At 55.5% G+C, this 22,597-nt stretch overlaps 1 protein-coding gene across 1 annotated transcript in view; it reads left to right on the forward strand.

The window, feature by feature from the left end:
• DCDC2B (doublecortin domain containing 2B) overlaps positions 1-22,597 on the forward strand; it is a 203,693-nt gene that overhangs the window by 111,589 nt on the left and 69,507 nt on the right. Inside the window, exon 16 of the mRNA XM_086955671.1 lies at positions 3,889-3,948. Coding sequence (XP_086811797.1) covers positions 3,889-3,948 — 60 coding nt within the window. The remainder of the gene's footprint in view (positions 1-3,888; positions 3,949-22,597) is intronic.

Here is a 22,597-nt window from a genome sequence, read left to right on the forward strand (position 1 = left end):
GAGAGGGTGGGTGAGGGTGTGTGAGGGTGAGTGGAGGTGAGGGTGTGTGTGAGGGTGAGAGTGAGAGGGTGTGTGAGAGTGAGGGGGTGTGAGGGTGAGGGTGGGTGTGGGTGTGAGGGTGAGAGTGTGTGAGGGTGAGGGGTTGTGAGGGTGTGTGGGGGTGAAGGGGTGTGAGGGTGAGGGTGAGAGGGTGGGTGGGGGTGTGAGGGTGAGAGGGTGGGTGAGGGTGTGAGGGGGTGGGTGAGGGTGTGTGAGGGGGAGTGAGGGTGAGGGAGTGCATGAGGGGGTGTGAGGGGGAGGGTGTGTAAGGGTGTGTGAAGGTGAGGGGGTGTGAGGGTGGGTGAGAGGGTGTTTGAGGGTGAGAGGGGGTGAGAGGGTGGGTGAGGGTGAGGGTGTGAGAGGGTGAGTGAGGGTGGGTGAGAGGGTGAGTGAGAGGGTGTGTGAGGGTGAGGGGGTGTGAGGGTGAGGGGGTGTGAAGGTGTGGGGGATGGTGAGGGGGTGTGAGGGTGTGAGGGGGAGTGAGGGTGAGAGGGTTGTAAGGGTGAGGGGGTGAGGGTGTGTGGGGGGGTGAGGGTGAGTGAGGGTGGGTGAGGATGTGAGTGAGGGTGTGTGAGGGTGAGGGTGTGTGAGGGTAAGGGTGTGTGAGGGTGAGGAGGTGTGAGGGTGTGTGAGTGTGAGCAGGTGTGTGGGTGTGTGAGGGTGAGGGTGTGTGAGAAGGTGTGTGAGGGTGAGGGTGTGTGAGGGTAAGGGGGTGTGAGGCTGAGGCAGTGTGAGGGTTAGGGATGTGAGGGTAAGGGGGTGTGAAGGAGTGTGAGGGTGTGGGTGTGTGAGGGTGAGTGAGGGTGAGGGTGTGTGTGAGGGTGAGGTGGTGTGTGAGGGTGAGGGGGTGTGTGAGGCTGAGAGGGTGTGTGAGGGTGAGGGTGTGTGAGGGTGAGGGTATGTGTGAGGGGGTGTGAGGGGTTGTGAGGTCGAGGGGGTGTGTGAGGGTGAAAGGGTGTGTGAGGGTGAGGGTTTGTGAGGTGGAGGGAGGTGAGGGTGAAGGTGTGTGAGGGTGAGGGGGTGTGAGGGTGGGTGAGAGGGTCTGTGAGGGTGAGAGGGTGTGACAGGGTGGGTGTGGTTGAGGGTCGGTGAGAGGCTGAGTGAGGGTGGGTGAGGGGGTGTGAGGGTGAGGGGGTGTGAGGGTGAGGGAGTGTGAGGGTGGGTGAGGGTGAGGGTATGTGAGGGTGAGGGGGGTGTGAGGGTGAGGGGGGTGTGAGGGTGAGGGGTGTGTGAGGGTGAGAGGGTGTGTGAGGGTGAGAGGGTGTGTGAGGGTGAGGGTGTGTGAGGGTGAGTGAGGGTGAGTGGAGGTGAGGGTATGTGTGAGGGTGAGGTGTGTGTGAGGGTGAGAGGGTGTGTGAGGGTGAGGGTGTGTGTGAGGATGAGGGGGTGTGAGGGTGAGGGTGGGTGAGGGGTTATGAGGGTGTGTGAGGGTGAAGGGGTGTGAGGGTGAGGGGGTGTGAGGGTGGGTAAGGGTGTGAGAGGGTGTGAGAGGGTGGGTGAGGGTGTGTGGGGGGGTGAGGGAGTGCGTGAGGGGGTGTGAGGGTGAGGGGGTGCGTGAGGGTGAGGGTGAGGGGGTGAGAGGGTGTGGGGGTTTGAGGGGGAGGGTGTGTGAGTGTGATTGAAGGTGAGGGGGTGTGAGGGTGGGTGAGGGTGGGTGAGAGGGTGTGTGAGGGTGAGAGGGGGTGAGAGGGTGGGTGAGGGTGTGAGCGGGTGAGTGAGGGTGAGTGAGAGGGTGAGTGAGGGTAAGAGGGTGTGTGAGGGTGAGGGGGCGTGAGGGTGAAGGGGTGTGAAGGTGTGGGGGATGGTGGGTGTGTGTGAGGGTGAGTGAGGGTGAGAGGGTTGTAAGGGTGAAGGGGTGAGGGGGGTGAGGGTGAGTGAGGGTGGGGAGGTGTGAGGGTGTGTGTGAGGGTGTGTGTGAGGGGGTGAGGGTGTGTGAGGGCTTGTGAGGGTAAGGGGGTGTGAGGGTATGTGAGGGTGAGGATGTGTGAGGGTTAGGGATGTGAGGGTGAGCGGGTGTGAGAGTGAGGAGGGTGAGGGGGTGTGAAGGGTAGTGAGGGTGTGGGTGTGTGAGGGTGAGTGGGTGTGAGGGTGAGGGGTTGTGAGGGTGAGGGGGGGTGTGAGGCTGAGAGGGTGGGTGAGGGTGTGTGAGGGTGAGGGTGTGTGTGAGGGTGAGGGGTTGTGAGGGTATGGGGGGTGTGACGGTGAGAGGGTGTGTGAGGGTGTGAGGGTGAGAGGGTGAGGGTGTGTGAGGGTGAGGGGGGTGAGGGTGGGTGAGGGGGTGTGAGGGTGAGGGTGGGTGAGAGGGTGTGTGAGGGTGAGGGTGAGAGGGTGTGAGAGGGTGGGTGTGGGTGAGGGTCGGTGAGAGGGTGAGTGAGGGTGAGAGGTTGGGTGAGGTTGGGTGAGGGGGTGTGGGGGTGAGTGTGTGGGGGAGGGGTGTGAGGGTGAAGGGCTTTGAGGGTGTGAGGGTGAGGGGGTGTGGGTGATGGGGTGTGAGGGTGAGTGAGGGTGTGTGAGGGTGAGGGTGTGAGGGTGATGGGGTGTGAGGGTGTGTGAGGGTGAGAGGGTGTGAGGGTGTGTGAGGGTGAGGAGGTGTGAGGGTGAGGGTGTGTGAGGGTCCGAAGTAGAGAAATATAAAAGACAGTGGACGTATGGGGTAATGAAGGAGCCGGTGGGGCAATGGATGGGTAGGTCTTGTGCAAAAACAGCAATCGAAGGAGAGGCTGAGCAACACTGGAGGCGGGGGAGAAACATTAGCAAAAGCAACACAGAGCATGTGGGAGGGATGGGAGTTTGGGCACACGAGAAAGCTCGCAAAATAAGGGAGACAGCAACACGGAGAGTGGGACAGGTATTTAAGGGGGAAGCATTGGGCATGTGCTCCGGAAGAATGATGTAGGTGCCAATGTTTTCACATTTATATATATGAGATGGGTCAGCAATGCAGAAGGCATGAAAAAGAAGTTGTGCAAAAGTAAATTTGTTTAAGACGGAGGAGCTGCCAGCAATGTGCTCACTGGTATCCCTGGCTACACTCCTCCCTCGGCACCAAAATTGTTTAAAAAAAATGTTGGGGGGCATATGAGGCAACGGATGAGCAGGTGGAGAGGGTAAAAGCAGCACATGCATGGCAGCAACTCTGGGGCGGGGGAAAAGCTACTGAGAGAAAAAGCAACAGAGAGATTGGAGTTTAACAGGGGAGAAGTACACGAGAAAGAGCTTAGAAAACAAGACCTCAAGTGAGAGCAATAAAGCATTGCTGTGGCGGGGGAGCGCATTCCTTTGAAGTCTGAAGCGGAGGGCGGGGGAGCACATTCCTTTGAAGTCTGATGCCGAGGCCGATGGTTTTTGATGTGCATGCGCCTGGCTCACATGAACTGTGTCTAATCCGCAGCTTGGGGAGACTTTTCGGAAGCCTTACTAGAATCTCGCTGAACAATGCTTACGCATTGCTTCAGCAAGACCAAAAAATGAATAGGGAGGGTAGAGGGTGTGAGGAATGTGGGTACAAGAAAGAGTAAATCTGAGTAATGGGGATGCTAGCTATGCAAATAATACGAGTGTGAATAATGGGCAATAAAAGAATGGGTGCAACTAACTAGGGTGGCTAATACAGCTAGTCTACCAAATGCGAGTTACAGGTAAATAAATAACAGGATGTGAGTAATAGAGAATGAAATAAAGGGCACAGATTGGTGTATCTAAGGCAGAGCTAGTAATGGTGTTGCAAGAAATCGGAGTGCAAGTAACAGCAGGTGTTATGGCTGTGAGGAACAGAGATGTGAGCAACAGTGGGTTGAGTATTTTGGATTGCCCTTGGTGATCAAAGCTCTCTTCTGTTTCTGTCAGCAGATTGAAGAGGTTATCAAGGAGAAGTCAACGCCAAGAAAGAAGGGTGCAGCTCTCAGTTTGGTCAGTGACCAGTACTAGGCAGGGCCTGGTGTATAAGTAATACAGGAGCTGCAAACAGAAGCATGTGTTATGGAGATGCAAGTTATGGGGCAGATGTTCTAGAGGTGTGATGACGCTGGCTTCAAGTAATGTGGTAGCTGGTCATTAAGGGCATTACTAAAGGGCAGTGTTCAACGGATGCAACTAACAGGCGTGTGCAAGTAATGGGTGTGGGTAATGACAGAACCAATATATGGGATGCAGAAATGGGGCTGCAGGTAACAGCAGAATTGAGGTACAAAAGGGTGTGAGTAATGGGGGTATGAGGAACAGCAGTTTGGCACTGGGGATGGCATTTGTAAGTATTGTATTGTAATTGTATTTATATATCACTTACTACGACTGACGAGGCGTTGAAGTGCTTTTTCGGTGAGTAGCACGCTACTCCGGAACCCATAAAGGATTAGTGGTAAATTAGTATAGTGAAACATGAAAGTAATTTGAGTCGTATATAGGTTAGTTCGTTATATGGATTCAGAAGGATAGCGGAGGATAGAAGAGGGAAAAGGTTTGCATTTATATAATGAAGTTCTGGACTATTTGTCTAATGTCCAGAGGTGTCAGGGAAACAACACCCAAAGACCCCTGAGTTCCTTCCTGTCTCGTGCACAAATAAACAGACACGGGCTTCTCGATGGTGGCGTCAGAGACCAAGGTTTATTTACTGCAGGGATACAGAAGTCACAGGAACCACACAAAGGCAGATTCTAGGAGACTGTTCGAATTGTACAAAGTGGTCGCTCCTTATATACATGAAAAATGACTTTAGGCAACATTGTTAAAATATCTTTCATGCCTAGCCCGGTATCCCAAACAAACAATAAACATACACCAAAACGATAATTATTTGCAAGTTTCCAGTATTCGATCAAGCCTTCATGTCAGTTTTCTATTCATAGATCGATCCGCCTCATCGTAAAAAATGTTTCCTCCCCATAGTAAAAGCCCAGAAGGAAAGGAGCAGAGCCAGGTGTAGAAGATAGAAAAGCAGGATAAGAATGCATGAGGGTCATAAAACGGGCACGGCTACTGTCTTCAGTCTCCTAATCGTGATCAGGCCAACGAACACGAGAACCAGTATAGCAGGACTGGCCTCACTGGAAGGGAGGCAGCTTCTGCCAAGTCACGCAGCATCAGCTTTCTTGAACTAAAGCCTACGTATCCCTAACAAGGTGATTCAGCCGGGGTCAACGTTCATCCATTGACTATGTGAGGGCAAGAAACAAGATGGACGCTGTTAGACGGGGACCCGGAGGGTCGGCCGAGCAAGGGGGAGAGGCCTCCTGGCGAGGGGCCTCTCCTTAGATCGTACGGACGAGCAACTACCCCCCACAGATGGACACCACACAAAGATAGGTTCTGTACACTTTTATCGGTATCCTTAGGCAGGTTAAACTTGACAATACAGCAGGGCCAGGATACGATGATCCCTTCAATTCTAGTCTCTGGGGTAAAAGGGGGTAGCGGGACAGTCTCAGTACCATTCGGTACAGGGGTAGTGGGTGTATAGCTCGCAATCCTCGAGCTGGAGGGTTCGCAAGTAGGGGCCGCGGCAGCGCCAGCAGGCCTTCAAGGATAGTTCACAAGGTTGAGCCGCGGCAGCGCCAGCAGGCCTTTAAAGATGGTTCACGAAGAGGAGCCGCGGCAGCGCCAGCAGGCCTTCAAAGATGGTTCACGAGGATGAGCCGCGGAAGCGCCAGCAGGCCTTCAAAGATGGTTCACGAAGAGGAGCCGCGGCAGCGCCAGCAGGCCTTCAAAGATGGTTCACGAGGATGAGCCGCGGCAGCGCCAGCAGGCCTTCAAAGATGGTTCACAAGGATGAGCCGCGGCAGCGCCAGCAGGCCTTCAAAGATGGTTCACGAAGAGGAGCCGCGGCAGCGCCAGCAGGCCTTCAAAGATGGTTCACGAGGATGAGCCGCGGCAGCGCCAGCAGGCCTTCAAAGATGGTTCACAAGGATGAGCCGCGGCAGCGCCAGCAGGCCTTCAAAGATGGTTCACGAAGAGGAGCCGCGGCAGCGCCAGCAGGCCTCCAAGGATGAGTTAGTCTCGGGGTCTCTCGACTCCAGGATACAACTGCCTTCCTGCTCTGGAGCTACCCCAGTTATAGGTCTGGCGCCCTTTGATGTCCGGACCCTCGCACTTGGAGGTCGGGGGGTCCGGAATGAGGGAGTCCAGACACCCAGCAGGGGGGTGGAGCCAGCGCCCAGGGAGGCTGGGGGCGATCGAAACCAGGCGGAGGGGAGCCATCGACCCTCCTTCTTCCATTGACTCGCCAAGTGGTCTCTTTACCCCCTGGGTGGAGGGTGGTGCCTCGATGTCGGGGCTTGGCTGGGCCTGAGGCTGAGGACGACCCGCGGCCACGAGGCCTGGTCGTGGCGGGTCCAAGATGGCGGCTGGGCCGGGGACGGTGGTTCGGGAAAGGGCCCGGGCCAGCCGAGAATGTTGTAGTTACGAGTCTGGGTTCCGTCAGGGAAGAGCTGGGGGTTGACCCGGAGGGCTGCAGGTGGGGGTCTTGTCCGGGGAACAGGGGTAGCAGTAGTCCGAGACGCGCCGTGCGGGGAGGGGTCGGGCATGCCACGAGGCCTGCCCAACATGCGTCCCCCCCAGCTGAAGGCAGGGAGAGTCACCCATCCTCTTGGGTAATCTCCTCGCCGAGGCGGAAGAAGCGGGACAAGCCGTCTGCGTTGGCGTGGTCTTGGCCTGGGCTATGCTCCACAGTGAAGTCCATCCCTTGCAGGGAGATGGACCAACGTAACAGCTTCGGATTCTCTCCCCGCATCTGCATCAGCCATTGCAGAGGTTGGTGGTCTGTTTGCACCCGGAAGTGGGTACCGGAGAGATAGGGCAGGTGGGGGTCTTGTCCGGGGAACAGGGGTAGCAGTAGTCCGAGACGCGCCGTGCGGGGAGGGGTCGGGCATGCCACGAGGCCTGCCCAACATGCGTCCCCCCCAGCTGAAGGCAGGGAGAGTCACCCATCCTCTTGGGTAATCTCCTCGCCGAGGCGGAAGAAGCGGGACAAGCCGTCTGCGTTGGCGTGGTCTTGGCCTGGGCTATGCTCCACAGTGAAGTCCATCCCTTGCAGGGAGATGGACCAACGTAACAGCTTCGGATTCTCTCCCCGCATCTGCATCAGCCATTGCAGAGGTTGGTGGTCTGTTTGCACCCGGAAGTGGGTACCGGAGAGATAGGGCCGGAGCTTCTTGAGGGCCCACACCACGGCGAAGGCCTCTCGCTCTATGGTGCTCCAGCGCTGTTTTCGGGCCAGCAGGCGTCGGCTGATGAAGGCCACTGGCTGGTCCACTCCCTCTGTGTTGATTTGGGAGAGAACGGCCCCAACGCCGTGATCGGAGGCATCTGTCTGTACTATAAATTCCCGGCTGTAGTCGAGGGCTTGGAGCACTGGGGCGGTGCACATTGCGGACTTGAGGTTCTCAAAGGCGGCCTGACACTCAGGGGTCCAGTGTACTTTCGGGGGGTTCTTCTTGGACGTGAGTTCTGTGAGGGGCCCCACAATGCTGCCATAGTCCCTCACGAAGCGCCGATAGTATCCGGTGAGCCCCAGGAAGGCTCGGACCTCTGTTTGGGTGACCGGGGGCTCCCACGCCTGGATGGCTGCGATCTTGAGTTGGAGAGGGGCCACCTGGCCACTTCCTACCTGGTGCCCCAGGTAGGTCACGGACCCTTGGCCGATTTGGCACTTGCTGGCCTTGATTGTTAGTCCTGCTCGCCGGAGGGTGGTCAGGACCTCCCGGAGGTGTTGGAGGTGTTCTGCCCAGTGGCGACTGTACACGGCAATATCGTCCAGATAGGCGGTGCTGAACTCCTCCAGCCCCGCCAATACTTTGTTCGCGAGCCTCTGGAAGGTGGCGGGGGCGTTTTTCATTCCGAAGGGCATCACTTTGAAGTGGTAGTGGCCATCCGGGGTGGAGAAGGCGGATCGCTCTTGGGCGTCTGGGGTGAGGCCGACCTGCCAATAGCCCGCGGTCAAGTCAAAGATGCTCAGGTAGCGGGCGGCCCCCAGACGGTCAATCAATTCATCAGCTCGGGGGATGTGGTGAGCGTCTGTTCGGGTGACGGCGTTCAAGCCCCGGTAGTCCACACAAAATCTGAGTTCTGGGGCGACGCCAGGGGCAGCGGCCTTGGGGACCAGCACGACTAGACTGGCCCAGGGACTGTCGGGAGGGCTCGATTACTCCTAGGGCCAGCATCTTGGAGACCTCTGATTGGATGCAGGCGTGTACCCGATCAGGAACTCTGTAGGCCCTGTGCCGGATAGGGGGGCTATCCCCGGAGTCGACATCGTGGAGGCACCAGGGGGTGACCCCGGGCGTGAAGGAGAATAAATCGGCGAATTGGTGCAACAAGTCTTTGCAGCTGTGGCGTATTGCTGGGGTCAGGGTAGAAGAGAGGTTGACCCCTTCCACGGAGCCGTCTTGGGCTAGAGTTTTCAGGAGGTCGGGGAGGGGCTCAGAGTCCTCTTCAGCCCCACTGTCGGTAGCCATCAGGAGGCTAAGTTCTGATCGCACAAAGTGCGGCTTAAGTCTATTGGCATGGAGGACCCGGAGGGGGTTCCTGGGGGACTCCAGGTCCACCAGGTAGGTGACGGGGCCCTTGCGTTCCACCACCTTGAAGGGCCCGGTCCATTTGTCCTGGAGGGCGCAAGGTTCGACCGGAGACATGACCCAGACCTGTTGTCCCGGCTCGAACTCAATAGACAAGGCGTTTTGATCATACCAGCGTTTCATGTCCTCTTGGCTGGCTTCGAGGTTGGCCTTGGCGAGTTCCCGGAACCTTTGGGTCTGATTCCGGAGGGTCAAGAGGTACCTGTACACATCGGGGGGAGCCTTTTGGGGGGTCACCTCCCACCCTTCCTTGACCAGGCTGAGGGGACCCCGGACGGGGTGCCCATACAGGAGCTCGAAAGGGCTGAATCCCAGGGACTTCTGTGGGACCTCCCTGTAGGCAAACAGGAGGCAGGGTAGCAGCACGTCCCATTGGTGGCATAGGGGCTCTTCCAGGCCATGATCATACCCTTGAGGGTGCGATTGAATCGATCCACTAGTCAGTTTCCTTGCGGGTGGTAGGGGGTCGTAAATTTGTAGGTGACCCCACACTGTTGCCATAGGGACTTCATGTATCTGGAGATGAAGTTCGTGCCCCGATCACTGACGACCTCTCGGGGGAAGCCCACCCGCGAGAAGATCCCCATCAGGGCTCGGCCCACCACGGGCGCTGTCACGGTCCGGATAGAGGGATGGCCTCGGGATAGCGGGTGGCATGGTCCACCAGGACGAGAATGAACCGGTGACCTTGCACTGTCCGGGGCTCCAAGCGCCCCACGATGTCGATTCCCACCCGCTCGAAGGGAGTGGTGACGATTGGAAAGGGTTGCAGGGGGACTTTTAGTTTACAGCCGCTCTTCCCGCTGGCCTGGCAGGTGGGGCAGGCCCGGCAGTGGTTTATCACATCGTTCCGCATCTTAGGCCAGTAGAAATGGGTCACCAGGTGGCTGTAAGTCTTGTCCTGCCCCAGGTGCCCGGCGAGAGGCACATCATGTGCCAGGTTCAAAAGGAAGTCTCTGAATCGGAGGGGGACCACCAGCACCCGGCTGGCCCCAGTTCGGCAATTTTTTGCTCACTGTAGAGGAGTTCATTGTCCCAATAGATCCAGTGGGCCCCCGAGGCATCCCCTGCGCTCTGGGCTATGGCTTGCTGTCGGAGCCCCTCGAGGGAGGGACACGCTCTTTGTTCCTGGCGGAACTGTTCCTGAGTGGGGCCACCTTCTTGGCGCCACTGGGCCAGCTCCGGGATGTCCCGGAGTGGGTCAGGTTCTTCATTGTCAGACCCCGGGGGACCAGGTTCAGGGGTGGTCTCTTCCGTGACGACCAGCGGGGGAGGTTCGGGCCACTCGGGTTCTTCAGTGGATGGGATGGCGTGGGCGGCCATGGATCGGGTCGTCGCACAGACCCATTCAGGGAGGCCAAGCATCCCCAGGTGCTCTTTTCGTTCAACAGCTGCCCAGGGGGCGCTCTCGAGATCGTTCCCCAGGAGGCAGTCAACGGGGGCATCGTCTCGGACGGTCACTTTCAGCATGCCCGACACTCCCACCCCACTCGAAGGGGACGCGGGCCATCTGGCACAGGCTTTCGGAGTTGTCCGCAGACCGTACTGGACAAAGTACGTTGGGCAAGGTTTGATCGGGGGTCACCAGATGGCAACGGACTGCGGTCACACTGGCCCCCGTGTCGCGGAGGGCTTCGGCCCGGTGTCCATTAATGGTGACCCACTGGCTGTACTTCTGTGTGTTGGCTGGAATGGGGGCCCGCGGGACCATGTCCCTTTCTCCTAGACATACCAGGGACATGGCTGCAGGTTCCCACTCGGTCTGGTATTGTTTGCACTCTTCGGCTTCTTCTTCGCCTTGCTCTTCTCCGAGGGCGACGGCGGTGATTTGGCGGTTCATTGGACCCAGGGCCTGGACTGACTGGTTTCTCGGACAGTTGGGGTAATTGGCGTAATGACCGGGCCACTGGCACTTGTGGCAGACAATGTTGGAGCGGAATACCGGTCGCGTCGGAGGGCTTCCTCTTCTGGCCGGAGACGGGGGGTTGCTAGTGGGGGGCACCGTGGCGGTGTCCCTGCCCCAACCCTGGCCGCCTCCTCCCCCTCGCGGACGGTGGGACCCTTGGGAGGCTCTGTTTTGTTCGCCCAGCCAATTCCGGGGGACCTGGGTGCTCTCCCATCGATCCGCTTCGATGGCGAGTTTCCGGGGTTCGGTCAGCTTGCTATCGAGGAGATGCTGCCTTAGTTCAACGAAACAATTATTGGATAGGTGCTCCCACACGATGAGATCGAATAATTGTTCGTAGGTGGTGACCTGGCTGCCTTTGATCCACCCCTCGAAGGCTCGGCTAAAAAAGTTCACATATTCCACCCAGGTGGTACAGGGGATTCTTTTACAGTCTCGAAATCGCTGCCGGTACATCTCGGGGGTGAGCCCGTAGCGAGTGAGGAGGGCAACTTTCATGTGCTCGTAGGAGGTCATCTCTGCATCGGGGAGTTGTAGCAGGGCATCTCTTCCTTCGTTGACGAATCTCCCCCACAACCCGGCTCCCTAGTCTTTTCGCGGAATACGGTGGGAGATCATGGCTACCTCGTAGGCCTTGAACCATTGCTGGATATCGTCGTTCCGGTAGTACTCTCGGACGACGTCTTTGGGAATGTGGACCTTGGTGTCCGTAGGGGGAGCGGAGTTCTGGTTCTCGGGGACGCCGAGATCCTTGTTTTGTCGTCGAATCTCTAGTTCTTTTAAATTGCGCTCGTGTTCGTACGCTAGTTTCTTCTCTTCCAGCTCCCTCTGGCTTTTTTTCTCTTCTCGTTCTTCCCGTAGCCGTAAGTGTTCGAGGGCTATCTTTTTTCCGCTAGCTTTAGTTCCCCATCTAAGCGGAGTCGAGCCAGTTCCAACTCGTGGAGCCGGCTCCTCTCCCGTTCTCGGGCCTCCTCGGAAGAGAGGCCCTCTCGTCTTTCTTCTTCGGGGGTTGCAATTGTTTCCGTGGTCTCGATGCTTTCGTTTTAGGGTGGGGACGCTCCCGTCTCCACCCAAGACTCCAAGGCGTGCTTGAGGTCGTCTTTGGTGCTCAGTCCCGTGGTAGCGATGCCCAAGTCTATGCAGAATTGCTTCAATTCCTTGTGACTGTATTCCTCCAGCCGTTCCATCTGGAATTTTGCGGTAGTTCCGATCTCTTTCGTCGACATTGTTGCTGTGCGTCATGGGGCGAGTTACTCTCCGTACGATTATGCGTCGGCTCGGATCGCGCCGCTGGCCACCAATGTTAGACGGGGACCCGGAAGTTCGGCCGAGCAAGGGGGAGAGGCCTCCTGGCGAGGGCCCTCTCCTTAGATCGTACGGATGAGCAACTACCCCCCCACAGATGGACACCACACAAAGATAGGTTCTGTACACTTTTATCGGTATTCTTAGGCAGGTTAAACTTGACGATACAGCAGGGCCAGGATACGATGATCCCTTCAATTCTAGTCTCTGGGGGAAAAGGGGGTAGCCGGACAGTCTCAGTACCGGTCCGGTACAGGGGTAGCGGGTGTATAGCTCGCAATTCTCGAGCTGGAGGGTTCGCAAGTAGGGGCCGCGGCAGCGCCAGCAGGCCTTCAAGAATAGTTCACGAGGTTGAGCCGCGGCAGCGCCAGCAGGTCTTCAAAGATGGTTCACGAAGAGGAGCCGCGGCAGCGCCAGCAGGCCTTCAAAGATGGTGCACGAGGATGAGCCGCGGCAGCGCCAGCAGGCCTTCAAAGATTGTTCACGAAGAGGAGCCGCGGCAGCGCCAGCAGGCCTTCAAAGATGGTTCACGAGGATGAGCCGCGGCAGCGCCAGCAGGCCTTCAAAGATGGTTCACGAAGAGGAGCCGCGGCAGCGCCAGCAGGCCTCCAAGGATGAGTTCGTTTCGGGGTCTCTCGACTCCAGGATACAACTGCCTTCCTGCTCTGGAGCTACCCCAGTTATAGGTCTGGCGCCCTTTGATGTCCGGACCCTCGCACTTGAAGGTCGGGGGGTCCGGGATGCGGGAGTCCAGACACCCAGCAGGGGGGTGGAGCCAGCGCCCAGGGAGGCTGGGGGCGATCGAAAACAGGCCGAGGGGAGCCATCGACCCTCCTTCTTCCATTGACTCACCAAGTGGTCTCTTTACCCCCTGGGTGGAGGGTGGTGACTCGATGTCGGGGCTTGGCTGGGCCTGAGGCTGAGGTCGACCCGCGGCCACGAGGCCTGGTCATGGCGGGTCCAAGATGGCGGCTGGCCCGGGGACTGTGGTTCGGGAAAGGCCCGGGCCAGCCGAGAATGTTGTAGTTACGAGTCTGGGTTCCGTCCGGGAAGAGCTGGAGGTTGACCCGGAGGGCTGAAGGTGGGGGTCTTGTCCGGGGAACAGGGGTAGCAGTAGTCCGAGACCCGCCATGCGGGGAGGGGTCGGGCAGGCCACGAGGCCTGTCCAACAGATGCCATGTCTAAGATGGATGCAGTGTGTTTTCAACAGAATGCCCTGTTTCTCAGTGAATTCGTGCTTGTAGCACAGCGGAAACATTGCCACATACTAAAGGGATCATTTACGGTTCACTGGTACCAAAATCGTGTCAGTACTACGATACCGAAAACACGGGTTCGGATCGCTACAGAACCTCAGACCGTCCTTTTGCCCTTACATAGGCAATAACTCACTCTATGTCAGAGTCTACCTCTATATTCATCAAATCACTGATATAGTGTTGGAGCATCATTCTATCTCGTAACGTCTTTCCCAAAACAGGCGGCCTCCTTGCGCATGTTGCAGCACAGAGGCCACATAAGGCAGGACCACACTGAACACTGAGACAGCATGAGAATAGGAACACCAACACAACACCAATGACCATCAGAACCTTCCATCCCCATGCAGATAACAGATTCCAAAGCCATCCCATCAGCGACCAATCACCTTTATCTACGTGAATAGAGTCAGCGATCTTGTGTAACTTAGAAATGGCCTCGTACACTGTTGGAGCATTATTAGGAATAAAAACACAGCAACTCGATTGGATCATCTTACATACTCCACCTCGGTCTGCAAGTATTACGTCAAGAACCATACGGTTCTGCAACGTCATGAGGCGATCCGCCTGGAGCTCAGCTGTCAAGTTAATAAGGGCACCTGCAGTTTCAGCAACAGTGGATTCAACTACCCGTGTTAGTTGACGCAAGTTCCTACTATTGGCCATGGGCCCCCTGAACGGAAGGAAACCCTTGAAAAAGTCTCCTGCTTCTTGGCCAGCAGTATCTTCCTTGTCGAAGACACCTCTCCAACTCTGGTCTTGTGATAATCCGGTGCAGCAGTGTATGTCGGAGGTAACAGTTGGGCAATATAACATGAGCCTGAAAAGTCAGCAGGCAGCCATGTATATGCTCTGTCTTGGCCGACAAAATAGGTACCCTTAGAAGCTAAGAATGCAGGGGAAGATTGTGATGGAAAAACGTACGTTTCAGTACAGTCGCTCTTCCCTAGCCGGGCTCTCGGATTCCTCCCATTCCCTTGCAAACAGACTTGACCTTGGTGGGGTACGACCCAAAACGGAGTCGAGCTCTTGCGCTTGTTTTCTCCCAAACTAATGCCATACTCCGTAGCATTCCAACCCATATAAACTCGCAACTCATCCTTGGGAATAAACGGAGTGTTATTGACATCTCTAACCATGTCAGTAATTCCCTTTATCAAGGCTCTATTGGCTGAGTTATACCTAGTGGAACGCGGAGGTCGCGGGGGATAGGTCTCAAGAGCATAAACAAACATGGTCTGAAATGCCCAAAATGATCCATTATAACTAAAGGGCAGAACCAGATAGGGGATACCCTTGTCCATGGTATGTGGTATCAGACCGCACACCCAGCAGTTCGTTGTATTTACTACCAGTTGGTGTCGGTGCAACAGCTGAATGAAAGTGTTATTTATAAACTCAGAGCGTCGAGCTTGCTCATGTGCAGGAAAAGGGTGGAAAGAATGAAGGGAAACAATAGTCGGAGAAACAGAAACATGGGGAGGTACTGTAGAGGTAACAGGTGCAAAAACTAACTGGATACTGAAAACAATTCCGCCCACCAAAGTTATTAAAACAGTCAAAAATGTCAGAGCACATTGCATTATGAAACATTTGCTATGCAGAATTTTGTACAGTTTTGTCTTGCGAGTATTGATAACGTTAACTCGTCGCAGTTCAGGAAGCTCCATCTTCTACAACCGTTCGCAATCGGATGATTTGTACCTGTTAAAAAATGCCTCTGTCTACCCTGGGAGTTCCCAAAATAAACAGAAGAAACCGACCTTGTGTCTGGCCCCCTGCAAGTTAAAACCAGGCACACGTTGCGACCCTACGGTAACCCAGATGGCAAGGTTAAGAGAAATAAAACAAAAAAAATTAATGAGCAAAACTTCCTGACTGAAAAGAAAATGGTAAGATCGATCAGTTTTCTAATAGAAAAGTACTTATGCAGTGTTATTGGTTCCTAAAATGAGAACGCAAGTTGTAACGGAATTTTTCAGTTTGTGTCTGATCTCGAAACAACGGATCTGAAGATGCGGCAATGTTCAAGTCCACAGGTGGCAAATGTTCATTTTGTACAACGCTCTTTACCGGGTTCAAAGAGACAGTTCCTGGTGCAGTGTCAGAGTTCTGTGTTTCAGTTTGTCTGTCCGTTATATACTCTGCATCGCTGAAAGGGATAAGCCTAGGAACAGGTTCTGTCTCGGAACCACCAATTCCCTGTCTAACCCAACTGTCATAGGGGAGTGGGAGAGGCACACGCTTCGTATGGGTAGCGGGCACCCAATTTTTCCTGCCGGCTAGGCGCACAGCAGTTCTTGTGGCCAGGAGCACTTGAAAAGGACCAACAAATCCCGGCTGAAGGTTTCGGGTTCGTCCAAAATTCCTTACGAGGACAAAGTCCCCGGGATTCAATGCGTGTCCTGGACCCTCTGGCAGCTTAGGCAAGGATTCAAATACCTGTTGATGAATAAGACTCAATTTAGCAGTCAGGTCAAAAAGATAATCAATCAACATTGGATATTCGATCTGGTTGAATTCCTTGGGCCTAGGAACTCCCCAAACATTAGCAGGGCGACCAAACACAATCTCATATGGGCTAAGCCCTACTCGAGAATGTACAGTCGCTCTGGTAGACAGTAAGGCCAAAGACAGTGCATCCGGCCAAGATAAACCAGTGGAAGCCTGGATTTTAGCAAGTTTCAGCTTCAAGGTACCATTGTACCCCTCAACCAAACCTGCTGACTGTGGATGATTTGCACTGTGGAATTTTTGCTTAATTCCCAAACCTGCACACACACTTTGCATAACTTTCCCTACGAACTCAATTCCATTGTCCGACCATACAATCCGTGGCATGCCATACCTAGGGAAATACTCTTTGAGGAGGATTTTGGCAGTGGACAGGGCAGTGTTATCCTTTAACGGATAAGCTTCAATCCATCTCGAAAATGTGCAGACTACCACTAGGACATATTTGAGGTTGTTACACCTGTCCATGTGGATAAAATCTAACTGAATCACTTCAAAGGGACAAGACGGGGGAGCAAAGTGACCAGCTGGGGTTGGGGTTCCCTTACCAGGATTATGCATCAGGCATACCATGCAATTTTTCACCACTCTCTCCGCACACTTAGCAATTCCATCATTCTTCCAAATGGGAGCTAACATCTTACTGATGCCTTTCGTACTGATGTGCGCTACTCCATGAGCCATCGTAACCACCGCAAGTACGTACGCATCAGGCAACATCCATCGCTGATGCTCTGACAAATCAATCCAACATCCATTCAAGTCCAATTTACCCATTTTCTCCTTCCATGCATTCTTCTCACTTTCAGTGGCTTCATTCTGGATTGCCTTTACACTTTCAATCGTATTCTCGCACATCCCTGATTCAGCAATCCATCTTGCAGACATGGCAACATACATTCGACTCATCATATTCTTGGCCGTCTCCTTAGCGACCTCATCTGCGAACGCATTCCCACGACCAACGTCATCCGTAACCTTTCGATGGGCACTGCATTTCACAATCGCAACTTCCTTCGGTAAGGTCAGAGATTCCAACAGGTCATTGACTAATTGTCCATGTTGGATCTTAGTCCCATGGGACGTAACAAAACCTCTTTCCTTCCACAAACGACCAAAACTGTGTGCTAAGCCAAAGGCATATTGACTATCAGTAAACACATTCACTCTCTTTCCCTCAGCTAAAACACACGCTCTCGTTAATGCAATTAATTCTGCAGCTTGGGTAGAATTCTGACTCACTCTTGCAGTCTCGACAATCGTGCTCAAAGTTGTAACTGCGTACGCACTAGTCACATCACCATTCTGGAGTTTAAAACAAGATCCGTCCACATACAAAATACCATCTGGGTCCAGTAATGGAGTATCTTTTAAATCAATCTGTCCGTTTGTCTCTTCCTCAGTTCTGAACCAACAATCATGGGGTTCCAAATCACTCGACTCCTGAGTAGTCGGCAATAGTGTTGCTGGATTCAATATGCTGCACCTCTTAATCTGAATGTGACTTGCCAAAAGCGTCAGCTCATAGCCTGATAGTCTAGCACTGGTGAGGTGCTGAGTTTTCGTTCGATTCATGAGTGTATCCACGGCATGTGGAACCATGACTACTAACATGTTGTTCATGACCAATCCAGCAGACTGTCGAATAGACACTGCAGCTGCTGCTGTAACTCTCAAACAACTTGGCAACGCTCTGGCTACCGGATCTAATGTTGATGAGAAATACACACAAGGTTGTTGCTTGTCACCGAATTGTTGCGTCAAGACACTCAATGCGCAACCCTCTCTTTCGTGGACATAGAGCGTAAACGGCTTACTGTAGTCAGGAGTACCCAACACAGGAGCTGAACAAAACGCATCACGCAAATCAGAGAAACTCTGCTGACATTCATCAGAACATGGCAAAGGACTCGGAACACCTTTTCCAGTCAGAGCCACCAATGGTTTTGCCATAAGAGAAAAATTTGGGATCCATTGTCTGCAATATGACGTAATACCCAAAAACGCATGCACTTCTCTTTGTGTGCTTGGTACCGTCATCTGCGAAATTGCTTTAATTCTCTCTGGGGTCAACCTTCTTCCCTACTTTGACAAAAGATGACCTAAATAGGTCACTTCTTGGCAACAATATTGCAGTTTAGAAGGTGACACCTTGTGATGTAAGTCTGATAAATGATACAGCAAAGAAATTGTGGCTGTTTTGCAAGTTTCCTCGTCATAAGCTGCCACTAAGAGATCGTCTACATATTGGATGAGAGCAGCACCAGGAGGAAGCACGAAAGTATCTAAATGACTTTTGTTGGACCTGGCCTCGTGGCGTGGTCCCACTCCTCCCGCATGGCGGATCCCGGACTACCTCGACCCCTGTTCACCGGCTAAGAACGGCACCGTCCACCTGCCACGAGTGCCGCCCCTCCGGGCCGCCCCCAGTTCTCCCCCGACGGAACTCGACCTCATCTCCTCAACTCTCTCGGCTGGTCCGGACCCTTTCCCGGAACCTCATCTCCGGCCCAGCCGCCATCTTGGACCCTCCACGACCAGGCCTTGTGGCCTCGGCCCAACCCCAGCTGCAGGCCCAGCAAAGCCCCGACATCGACGCACCACAAGCCAACCAGGGGGTAAAGAGACCGCTTGACAAGTCAATGGGGGGAGACGTTTCGATGGACCCCCATCAGCCTGGTTTTGATCGCCCCCAGCCTCCCTGGGCGCTGGCTCCACCCCCCTGCTGGGTGTCTGGACTCGCCCATCCCGGACCCTCCGACCTCCAAGTGCGAGGGTCCGGACATCAAAGGGCCCCAGCCCTATAACTGGGGCAGCTCCAGAGCAGGAAGGCAGTTGTATCCTGGAGTCGAGAGACACCGAGACAAACTCATCCTTGGAGGCCTGCTGGCGCTGCCGCAGCTCCTCTTTGTGAACCATCTTTGAAGTCCTGCTGGCGCTGCCGCGGCTCATCTTCGTGAACCATCTTTGAAGGCCTGCTGGCGCTGCCGCGGCTCATCTTCGTGAACCATCCTTGAAGGCCTGCTGGCGCTGCCGCGGCTCATCTTCGTGAACCATCCTTGGAGTCCCGGTGGCGCTGCCGCGGCTCATCTTCATGAACCATCCTCAGAGTCCTGCTGGCGCTGCCGCGGCTCATCTTCGTGAACCATCCTTGGAGTCCTGCTGGCGCTGCCGCGGCCCATCTTCGTAAACCATCTTTGAAGGCCTGCTGGCGCTGCCGCGGCTCATCTTCGTGAACCATCCTTGGAGTCCTGCTGGCGCTGCCGCGGCCCATCTTCGTAAACCATCTTTGAAGGCCTGCTGGCGCTGCCGCGGCTCATACCAGAGAACCCTACAGCTCGAGAATTGAGAGCTGTACGTCAGGCATCCCTGTACCAGACCGGTACCAAGACTGTCCCGCTACCCCCTTCCCACAGAGACTAAGCCTTAGAGGGATCCCCGTATCCCGTTCCTTCTGTATTATTGCCATAACCTGCTTAAGAATACCTATAAAAGTGCTAAGAACCTATTCTTGTGTGGCGTCTAACTGTAGGGGGGTGGTTGCTCGTCCGTACGATCCGAGGAGAGGGCCCTCACCAGGAGGCCTCTCCCCCTTGCTCGGCCGACCCTCAGGTTTCCCGTCTAACATTGGTGGCCAGCGGCGCCATTAGAGCCGACGCAAATCGTACGGAGAGTAGCTCGCCCTACTACAGACGAAAAAACACGCAACGACCATGACGACAAAAGAAGCCGGAACAACCGCGAAATTCCAGATGGAGCGGCTGGAAGACTACAGTCACAAGGAATTAAAGCAATTCTGCATAGACTTGGGCATAGCTACCACAGGACTAAGTACCAAAGACGACCTCAAACAGGCCCTGCAGACTTGGGTGGAGACGGGAGCGTCGCCTCCACAAAACGAAAACATGAGAATCACCGAGAATATTGCAACCGCCGAGGAAGAGAGGAACCCAGGCCTCTCTCACGAGGAGGCCCGAGAACGAGAGAGGATCCGGCTCCACGAGTTGGAACTGGCTAGACTACGCTTAGATGGGGAACTGAAACTAGCAGAAAAAAAGATAGCCCTGGAACACCTACGATTACAGGGAGAACGGGAAGAGAAAAAAAGCCAGAGGAAGTTGGAGGAGAAGAAACTCGCGTACGAACACGAGCGCGGTTTGAAGGAACTAGAAATTAGGAAACAAAACAAGGACCTCGGCGTCTCCGAAAACCAAAGCTCCACTCCCTCTGTGGACACTAAGGTCCACATCCCCAAAGATGTCGTCCGAGAGTACTACAAGAACGACGACATCCAGCAATGGTTTAAGGCCTACAAAGTAGCTATGACCTCCCACCGGGTTCCGCGAAAAGACTGGGGGGCCAGGCTGTGGGGGAGATTCGTCAATGAGGGGAGAGATGCCCTGCTACAGCTCCCCGACGCTGAGATGACCTCCTACGAACATATGAAAGCCGCCCTCCTTACTCGCTATGGGCTCACCCTCGAGATGTACCGGCAGCGATTCAGAGACTGTAAAAGGATCCCCGGTACCACCTGGGTAGAGTACGTGAACTTTTTTAGCAGAGCCCTAGAAGGGTGGATTAAGGGCAGCCAGGTCACCACCTACGAACAATTGTTCGATCTCATCGTATGGGAACACCTCTCCAATAACTGTTTCATCGAACTAAGGCAGCATCTCCTAGACAGCAAACTGACCGAGCCCCGGAAACTCGCCATTGAAGCGGATCGATGGGAGAGCACCTGGGTCCCCCGAAACTGGGCGGGAGATCAAGGCCGAGGATCACAGGGGTCCCACCGTCCGCGAGGAGGAGGAGGAGGCCAGGGCCGGGGACGAGACACCGCAACGGTGCCTCTCCCTAGCACTCCCCCGTCCCTGGCCGGGAGAGGAAGTCCCCCAGTACGGCCGGGATCCCTCTCGAACGTTACCTGCCACAAATGCCAGCGACCCGGTCATTACGCCAATGACCCCAACTGTCCGAGAAACCAACCATCCAACACCACGTGTCCGCTAAACCGTCAGATCAACGCCGTCTCCCTAGGGGAGGAACAAGGCGAAGAAGAAGTAGAAGACTGTGAACAGTACCAGCCGGAATGGGAACCCGCAGCCATGTCCTGGTATGTCTGGGCGAAAGAGACATGATCCCACAGGCCCCCATCCCGGCCAATACGCAGAAGTACAGCCAGTGGGTCACCATTAATGGACACCGGGCCGAAGCCCTCCGCGACACGGGAGCCAGCGTAACGGCCGTCCGTTGCCATCTGGTGACCCCGGATCAAATCCTGCCCAATGTGCTATGCCCAGTACGATCTGTGGATAACTCCGAAAGCCTGTGCCAGATGGCCCGCGTCCCCTTTGAATGGGGGGGGAGTGTCGGGCATGCTGAAGGTGACCGTCTGAGACGATGCCCCCGTAGACTGCCTCCTCGGGAACAACCTTGAGAGCTCCCCCTGGGCTGCCGTTGAGGGGAGGGAGCACCTGGGAATGCTGGGCCTCCCTGAATGGGTCTGTGCGACGACCCGATCCATGGCCGACCACGCCATCCCCGACACCGAAGAACCCGAGTGGCCCGAACCTCCACCACCCATAACCACTGAAGACACCGGCCCGGAACCCGGTCCACCGGGGCCCAACGACGAAGAAGCTGACCCGCTCTGCAACCTCCCGGAGCTGGCCCAGTGGCGCCAAGAAGGTGGCCCCACTCAAGAACAGTTCCGCCAGGAACAGAAAACGTGTCCCTCCCTCGAGGGGATCCGACAGCAAGCCGCAGCCCAGAGCGCAGGAGATGCCTCGGGGGCTCACTGGATCTATTGGGACAATGAGCTCCTCTACAGTGAGCAGAAGATTGCCGAGCTAGGGGCCAGCCGGGTGCTGGTAGTCCCCCTCCGATTCAGAGACTTCCTCCTGAACGTGGCTCATGATGTGCCTCTCGCCGGGCACCTGGGGCAGGACAAAACTTACAGCCGCCTGGTGACCCACTTCTACTCGCCCAAGATGAGGAACGATGTGATCAACCACTGCCGAGTCTGCCCCACCTGCCAGGCCAGCGGGAAGAGCGGCAGAAAAATAAAAGTCCCCCTGCAACCCTTCCCGGTCATCAACACTCCCTTTGAGCGGGTAGGGATTGACATTGTGGGGCCCCTGGAGCCCCAGGCATCACAAGGTCACCGGTTCATACTCGTCCTGATGGACCATGCCACCCGCTATCCCGAAGCCATCCCTCTCCGGACCGTGACAGCGCCCGTGGTGGGCCGAGCCCTGATGGGGATCTTCTCGCGGGTGGGCTTCCCCCGAGAAGTCGTCAGTGATCGGGGTACGAACTTCATCTCCAGATACATGAAGTCCCTCTGGCAACAGTGCGGGGTCACATACAAGTTCACGACCCCCTACCACCCGCAAGGGAACGGACTGGTTGAACGCTTCAATCAAACCCTCAAGGGGATGATCATGGGTCTGGAAGAGCCCTTACGACGCCAATGGGACGTGTTGCTACCCTGCCTCCTATTTGCCTACCGGGAGGTCCCACAGAAGTCCCTGGGGTTCAGCCCCTTCGAACTATTGTATGGGCACCCCGTCCGGGGTCCCCTAAGTCTGGTCAAAGAAGGATGGGAGGTGACCCCCCAGAGTGCTCCTCCTGATGTGTACCAGTACCTTCTGACCCTCCGGAACCAGACTCGGCGGTTTAGGGAACTTGCCAAAACCAACCTCGAAGCCAGCCAAGAAGACATGAAACGGTGGTATGATCAAAACGCCTCATCCATCGAGTTCGAGCCGGGACAACAGATCTGGGTCATGTCTCCGGTCGAACCCTGCGCCCTCCAAGACAAATGGACGGGGCCCTTTAAAGTGGTGGAGCTCAAGGGCCCTGTCACCTACCTGGTGGACATGGAGTCCCCCAGGAACCCCCTCCGGGTCCTTCATGCCAATCGACTCAAGCCTCACTTTGTTCGCTCAGAACTTAGTCTCCTGATGGCTACCGACAGTGGGGCTGAAGAGGACTCCGAG

The sequence above is a fragment of the Lissotriton vulgaris genome, chromosome 2_1 (assembly GCF_964263255.1).
Source record: "Lissotriton vulgaris chromosome 2_1, aLisVul1.2, whole genome shotgun sequence".
Classification (NCBI taxonomy): domain Eukaryota; kingdom Metazoa; phylum Chordata; class Amphibia; order Caudata; family Salamandridae; genus Lissotriton; species Lissotriton vulgaris.